Here is an 8,247-nt window from a genome sequence, read left to right on the forward strand (position 1 = left end):
ATTTCACTGACCTTCTCAGACCAAAAAGCTACAACTCTTGTTGCATAGGTCCTGCTTTACCTTGGTCTTAACCATCCAGTAGAAATGTATGAAGACGTAATATAGGAAATAAAGCCATGCTGTTAAGTTGAGCTGTGGGGGACTCAGGTCAATAATTTTTGACATTGCCAGTTAAACAGAAGCCCAATGCTATTATGGGCTACTGGACTCTTTTAGAATATTTTGCTGAGTTTACACACCTATAATATTCCATAACGGAACTTAGAAAAAATGGTGTATACCTATGAATGTCCATTTTGTATCTGTGTATTCAAAGTGGTTGGGATAGATATGTAGTTTCATTCTCTTAATGAATAGAATGATTTGTTCTAATGGTGTTTGTAAATAGGATCACAAGTCTGCATCTTGGACAGCAATTTACCACTAAAAAGAATATATGCAGTGTATTATTTCTTGAATGTGTACTTCCGATTTGATTTGAAACTGTCTCATTGCTATCTGTTTATCAATAAAACTTTGAAGAAAAAAAAGATTAGTGTATAATAAAACTAATAAATTAGAAAGACTATGACAACTCAAGATTCTATAATAAGGAACTTGTGCATGCTTGTGCTATTTTTTCTATACCATTAAAATTTAAGTTAGATTTATTATATGGTAGCCTCTAAAATCTTTCCAAGTTTTATATTTGAAAAGTCATATCATAATTTTTAATGCAACTTACATAGTGTTTCAAAAATAAACATATTTCATTAAAAAATCTCTATTTCTAGTACTTCATGACTCTGAGCATATTTAATCCATACTTACTAATTTGTCTTTTAAAAATCTAATCTTATTTATCAGATTAAATTTATAGTTTTATGTACATAAAAATAACCATTTATAATTTTTATGACCTCTACTAAAGAATTTAAATTCCATGATCACCATTCTTTGGTCCATCTCTTATTTCTGAATATGTGTCTTAGTTTCTAAACTTGTTGCAAATTTCTACTTACCTATCTGCTGCTGATTTTTAACTTATTTACAGTGTGATCAGACTTCAATTCTTGAAAATGTATTGAACTTCTTTTTGCCTAATACACGATCAAATTTTATGGCTGTTCTTTGTGTGTATACTACAGTTGTTTGTTTCAACATTCTTTACATTAGCTACTAAATCAAGATACTAATGGAGCCTGGGAGATGGCTCAGTAGAATAAGCACTTGCCTGGAAAGCGCAACGGCCTGAGTTCAATCCCTGGTTCTGCAAAAAAAAAAATATATACTAGTAATATTGTTTAAAAAATTCTTAGAGTTATCCTTAGAGACATTTTTGCCTTCTTGATTTACTATTGATAAAAATGGGGGTAAGACCTTCCACTCTGTCATTTGCCTATTTCTCCTTTTAGTAAGATAATTTTGCATTTGTGTAAGGCTTTGCTGTAAGTTCATAATCATGTGAATTTGTTGAAATTCCTGGAGAATTGAAACTTCTATCATTATAAAATAACATATTTTCAATAATGCTCTTAAAGGTATAAAACATCTTTTTATCTTTTATACATTAATTGCATAATTTTCTTCCTTCACCCTTTTACTGTCAGCCTGTCTTTTTAATTTGTCTTTTAAACTGCATGCAGTTACATTTGATGATATTTGTTTTTTGTTGTTTTGACTTCTTTGTTTTTTTGAGGCAGGGTCTCAATGCATAGTTCAGACTGGCCTTGAACTCACTGTGTAGCCCAGGCTGGCCCAGAATTTATAACAATCTCCCTCCTTGGCCTCCCAAATGTTGGGATTAAAGGTATCTGACATCTCATCCAGCTTATTTTTTTAAAAAAAGTTAGGACAAATTTTATTAATGAAAAAAATTTCATGGTTTATTTTTCACCAGTCTGTTTTGGCATGCTTCTACTGGTATCAGAATCACCCTAACCCTCATCCTAACCCTAACCCTAAATCATTTTGTATTTAAGCACTGGTTATGCCAGATGCATAAAGGTGAGCTAATTTACAATGTAACTTGTTGATCTAAGTTGCCTTCAAAATATATTACAGCTATAAATATATTACAGCTATATTGCAGAGATTTTGCCTGTGTGAATTTTCTGTAGTGTTTTCCACACGCTGGGCACAGTTCAATATTATTACCACTGTAGTGATGGGCACCAGTTTTGGCCAAAATGGCATAGTACTGGATTTCAGATTTCCTCAAAGCTGGGCAGTTGTTGGTAAAGATGACCAATTCCACCTTGCCCTGTCTGATTATTTACCAAGTGAGCTTATACCCCAGTATGTACTTTCCACTTTTCAAAATAAGTTGGATCCTAGAGTTGATGAACTCTAGAGACTGTTTCATTTTCTTTGCAGCCACCATCTTTCTGCCTTATGTGCGGGATGGCTTCCAACCAATATCAGCCAGCAGAATAGCGAGGGATTGAAAACTAGATACTTGTTTTTAACTTCAATATTTATCTCTAAGGACCGGAGAGATGGCTCAGTGGAATAAGCGCTTCCCTGGCAAGCGCAAGGGCCTGAGTTCAATCCCCGGTTCCGCCAAAAAAAAAAAAAGAACCTCAAAAAATTTAATAAAACTGTGGTTATATTTGGGTTAAAGCTACCATTTTATTTTGTGCTTTTATTTGTCTCACCTATGTCTCTTTAACCTCCTTTCCTGAGTTAAAAAAACTAAGCAAGGAGGCACAGCTTGTGGTAGAGCGAGTGCTTAGTAGGCATTAAAGCCTTGGGTTTAATCTCCAATAATTAATTAACTAACTAGCTAACTAAATAAGTAAATAAATATTTTGTTAACCACTCAACTTTTTTCTTCCCTAGTAGTGTGGAATTTCCTATCTTGTTGCTATTATCTTAACAGTCATAACCTATTAATTACTATAATACATTATATCCACAAAGTATAAATACCTAAATCACTTCTGATATGATACACAATGCCCGAAGAAAAGTTGAATTCTATTTATGCCCCTCTTGATTGCATAGTGCTTTATTTTTAAAAATTTAGCAGATTTTTTATGATTCTTTTCCCCATACTCATGTTGCCCAAGTACTTCACTACTTTCTTTGCTCTTCATTCCTTCCTGTATTTAGTTCTTTATTTTATTTATTTATTTTTGTTTTGTTATATTTTTGGCAGAACTGGGGATTGAACTCAGACCCTTGCGCTTGCCAGGGAAGCGCTTATTCCACTGAGCCATCTCCCCAGCCCCCCTGTATTTAGTTCTTCCGATACTATTTTTCTTTTGAAGTACAGTTGCAGTTTTCCTTAGTTTAGTCTGCTGGTAATAAACTCCCTCAGTTTTTGTCTGTCTACAAATATCTCCTTTGTCCTTTTGAATACTTCTATGCACAATGCTGCTCTCGGAGTATCAGACAACATAGTAAGGTGGGAGCCACGTGTATCTCCATCTAGGCTTTGACGTCTGAAGAGCTAGAATTCTAGTGTGAGACACCAGCTCATACCCGGCTCCTTTGCTAGGGTAAGGATGCCTATCTCACTAGGGTTGCTGAGATCCTTAAACGAGATAAAGGATGGAAAACTCCTGGCACAGAGGAGGAAGGCAAACAAACGTAGTTATTATTTTAACTGAAATCTTTGGCTTGTAAGTTTCAGGCTTTTAAGGTTTAATTTTTGTAACTGGAAAATAAAATGTGGCCTTCTTACCAGAGCAAAAATTCTTGCAATTGGAAAGCCTCTCGCCCCAAACTGCTCTCCTGCAACATGAGACTAGGGATAAGGCATACTCTGTATCCTGCTTGCCAGTTTAGCTAGTGCTCCTCCAGCCCCTACACAAAGGGCCCTTGGCTTGGGCTTGTCCTGATGATCCAACGCAGGCACCTTTCCACAGTCAACATGTGTTGTCAGGCTTCAGAGACCTAGTCTCTGTCTTTGCAAAGCCATCAGGGTTCACTGCAGAGGACTGGATTTGATGACAGAGCCGGTTAAATGCAGAATAAGAATCTGCTTAGAAAGCAGAGTCTAGATTTAGGGCTCATATGGATAATTTCTTTAAGTCAACAACCATCACTTCATCACATCTGTGAAAACCTTTTTGCTTTATAAGGTACCATTTACAGGTTGCAGGGACAAGAACTTGACATATTCGGTGGCCAGTATTCAGCCTGCTATAAAGTCCAAAATCTTAGCACACAATTTCAGGAAGATTATAAGCCCCAGCTAAGAGTAGCTCCTCAGGAGTGGCATTTCACCACGGATATGTATAGATACAATGCAAACAGGCGTTTTTACTTTTTCACTAATCTCTCTACATCTCAGAGAGAATTTCCCAGCGATGGCGCCCAGGAACCTGAATTTGTGACTAGCTCTCCCAAATAACCCTGATGCAACCAGTTTTGCACTCATATTTGACTGATGATAGGGCAAAAATTACCGTGCTCCAAATCGCCTGTTAATTGGACACACTGCCCCTCCTTCACAAGGTAGTACTCTCTCTCTTCTTCCCCTAACACAAAGGTGAGGAACTTCCACGGCTTCTCTCGATTTTGGCCCCAGCTCATGATGAATGCACATGGCCACCAGCCACTGAATTGAACCAAAGTGACGGGAGAGGAGAAGGGGGAGGGAGTGACAATGCAAGAAAGGAGGGAAAGAGAAACAGTCGCAAACCCTAGGGAGAATTGCAAACTGTCTCCCGCCTTCAGACGCAGCGGCAGTGGACGCCGCTCTTCCTCCCCCCCTCCTCCCCGCACTCCAGCTCCTCCTGCTTCTGACAGGCCCTCCTCAAGACGGGAGCCCGCCCCCGGCTCCACTGATTGGTCTCTTTGGCCCGCTCGTCACGCTCTTGAGCTGGGTGGGGGATAAAAGCAGCTTCCATTGCCTTGGGAACCGTGCAGTCTCACCAGGGCTACGTGGCTCTGGGCTAGTTTGCTAAGCGGCTCCTCTGGCCACCTTCGGTCGCTAGCCGCAGAGTCTGAGCTCATCGTTTTCCTCTGTAGGGCCTCGGAGACGAGCAGGAGGAATCCATAGCTGTCGGCGCCAGAGCATCCGCTCCTCACTTGCGGTGCCTAGGTAAAGAAAAGGAACGCGAATCCCGGGTGCAGAGGGGGGAGGGATTAAACTCCACCAGTACAGGGTGGTTCCAGCTTGGAAAATCAGTGATTTCGAGGCTGAAAAAGGAGTATTTCCATGACCGGGCTATGCTGAACAAGTGGGGTTCACCTGGACGCTGCCTGTTGGGTAGGATTTGCACGCATTGGAAAGGGGGAGGGGGGCCACATAAGGCGGAGGAGAAGGAGTCACGTTGGCTTGAACCCCTTCAATGTGGGGGTGTCCAGATTCCGTTCTCTTTCTCCATGGCAGCCCCTCAAAACTGCATCTGAGCTTGAATTCAGTGCAGCTGATTGTAACTGAGGGGGGAGGGGGGAGCTAAACGCGCGGGGGTGGGGTCGCTTTGGATTTTATTCAGCCACTGGATGGGAGATGGAAATTTCCTTCTGGTGAGGGGTGGGGGGAGAGGAGGTGGGAGGAAGGCGAGTAGCGGGATTATGGTCGGAGCTGCATCAAAACCTTCCTTTCCCTGCTCTCTTCTCCTGTGGCGCAGTTTTGCTGTCCAGAGCACCCGGATCTGCGACCCCCTGTAGACTGAGTTCGACCATACCTGGGAGGCAAGCTTTCTCACTGAGGGCACTGATTCAGAGGCTGGAAATAAAATAAAGGTGTGCTTGTATTTCTGAGCTATGTAAGAATCAGAGAAATGGGGGGGGGATTAAAAGGGGGTGTGATTAAGACCGGAGATCATAAAGTTAACGAGATCTTATTTTATGTTCACAAATCTGTGACTGTTGGGCTCTATTTTGACAGCCCAATTATCAACTCCACACAGTTAAACCTAGAATTCCAAGCAACAGTTGCTGTCCCTCTTGGAGGACTACCTGCAAACAGCACTCTGCTAGCGCAAGGGCGCTGGCTAGCTCCAGAATGCTGTAATTATTATCTCCTGCAGAGCATTTCTTGGGCAGGGGCAGATATAAAATCTAAGGAAGGCACTTGAGGTAGGAAGAGAATGTGGTTGTAGCCTGCTCCCTTATTAATTACTTCCCCTTTTTTTCTTTTGTACAGTGTCTAATGAAATAGAAGGAAGATTGAACCTGCTGCACACCTGCTGATCACGCTTTATTTTCTAAAAAGCCTGAGCCTCTTCTTGTATTCAGATACCGTGTCCTCATCAGGCATGGCTAGCATCCTTGCTTATGTGGGTAATAGCCGGAGGCAAAACACAGCCTTGCCACCTTGGGCCCATTCCATGCTGAGGTCCCTGGGGAGGACTCTTGGTCCTTTGATGGCCAACATGGTAGAGAGAAACATGAAATTGTTCTCTGGGAGGGCAGTGCCAGTCTATGGGGAAGAAACCTTTGAAAACTGGCTGATAGAAGTCAATGGGGTCCTGCCAGATTGGAATATATCTGAGGAGGAAAAGCTCAAACGGTTAATGAAAACCCTTAGGGGCCCTGCCCGGGAGGTCATGCGATTACTACAGGCTGCCAACCCCAACCTAAGTGTGGCAGATTTTTTGCGGGCGATGAAGCTGGTGTTTGGGGAGTCTGAGAGCAGTGTGACTGCCCATGGTAAATTTTTTAACACCTTACAGGCACAAGGGGAGAAAGCTTCCCTTTATGTGATCCGTTTAGAGGTGCAGCTGCAGAATGCTATTCAGGCAGGCTTCCTAGCTGAGAAGGATGCAAACCAGACTCGCCTGCACCAGCTCCTGGTAGGGGCTGAGCTGGATAGAGACCTGTACTACAAGCTGAAGCGTCTTCTCAAGATATATCCGAATGAGCAAGAGCAGCTTCCCAATTGCATGGAATTAATCAGAATGATAAGGGAGGAAGAGGATTGGGATGGCACTTTTATTAAGCGGAAGCGCCCCAAAAGATCTGAGTCAATGACAGAGAGAGCAGACAGCCCTGTGGCATTTCAGGACTCCCCACCAATGGCTACTGGTAGTGTTGACTGCAATGTGATAGAGATAGATGATACTCCTGATGACTCAGATGAGGATGTGATCCTTGTAGAACCTGAGGACCCTCCACTGTCATCCTCTGATGCCACACCACTGAGAGATAGGGCCACATCTTGGGATCAAGTGCTGGTCATTGATTCTCCCGACAGTGCTGAGGGTCAGTCTCCTTCTGCCAGTGGTAGTTCTGGGCATAAGCATAGTGGTCCTGGGGATATGTGTAGAGCCAGGAAACGAAAACATACAATGTACTGTTCTTATTGTGGGGACGAGGGCCACTCAAAAGAAATGTGTGACAGTGAGAACAACAAGACCCATGTTTTTGAGAATCTGATCATCACCTTGAAGGAGCTGACACATACAGAGGAGGAGGGGCCAAGCGAGGGACCTGGTACATTGAGTGACCTCTCTGAGTAAAGCACTTACCCCCTAGCCTTCACTGAACCCCCGTACCTATATCTAGAGTTCAGTGACTGGGAGAAGGGGACTTCTATTTGCATGAATTAATCCACAAAACAGCTTTCTTTTTGAATGGAGGACAAAGGGCCTGGAGAAGAAAGGATGTGGCATATCAGGGTGGTAGAAGGGGAAGGACTGACTGTTGTCCTTTGTCTCTCTGCCTGCTGGCTAAGTGTATGTTTTCTGTGTGTGCCCATTTCCTTGATGACTTTATTCTCTTTGTGAAAGTGTTATACAATTCATTGTTAAATCTTCAAATAATACAGAAAAATATAAAAAGTAAAATACAAATTACCCAAAACTGTCCACCCTTATATAACTATTGTCAGCCCTTTGGTGAATGTTCTAGAGTTTTTCCTATATCTATGTACCCAGATAGATATATGTACAGATAAAAATGATCAATGTAAGTGATGTTGTATATGCTGTATTTTTTCACTAAGCAAAATATGTTGTGGGCTTCTATGTCAATAAATATATGTCTCTATATCAGCATCTACTTTAATGTCTCATGGTATTATTTTAGGAAGAAGTGAAAGAAACAAATAAAAATATGATAAACTATAAAAGGGGGCCATACTCTGAAATGAGTTTTTAAAAACTCAACCTTATTTTGCAGGTAAGGAAAAGGAGAAAGAAATGGGCTGAAATCCTCCCCAAAGGTAAAGGGTCCTTTCCCACAACTGACTTGCCCCTTACCTCACTGAGCCAGATCATGGCTTGTACTAATTTTTTTTTTGTCTTTTTGAGACAGGGTCTGGCTATGCAGTTTAGGCTGGCCTTGTACTCTCTTTGTAGCTCAAGCTGG

The 8,247-nt window shown here is 41.7% G+C and overlaps 1 protein-coding gene across 1 annotated transcript; it reads left to right on the forward strand.

Annotated features, from left to right (window-relative positions):
• Nucleotides 1-4,858: 4,858 nt before the first annotated feature.
• On the forward strand, nt 4,859-7,496 carry Zcchc12 (zinc finger CCHC-type containing 12). The gene is made up of 3 exons (XM_004645709.2): nt 4,859-5,032; nt 5,565-5,679; nt 6,083-7,496. Exon 3 carries the CDS (start codon nt 6,195-6,197, stop codon nt 7,395-7,397), a length of 1,203 nt encoding a protein of 400 aa, XP_004645766.1. The 5' UTR covers nt 4,859-5,032; nt 5,565-5,679; nt 6,083-6,194; the 3' UTR covers nt 7,398-7,496.
• Nucleotides 7,497-8,247: the final 751 nt, after the last annotated feature.

This window comes from Octodon degus, unplaced genomic scaffold, assembly GCF_000260255.1.
Source record: "Octodon degus isolate 3935 unplaced genomic scaffold, OctDeg1.0 scaffold00236, whole genome shotgun sequence".
NCBI lineage: Eukaryota > Metazoa > Chordata > Mammalia > Rodentia > Octodontidae > Octodon > Octodon degus.

What these genes read in the sequence shown, in the direction of transcription:
- Zcchc12 (XM_004645709.2), top strand. Translation starts at nt 6,195, where the DNA reads ATGGCTAGCATCCTTGCTTATGTGGGTAATAGCCGGAGGCAAAACACA.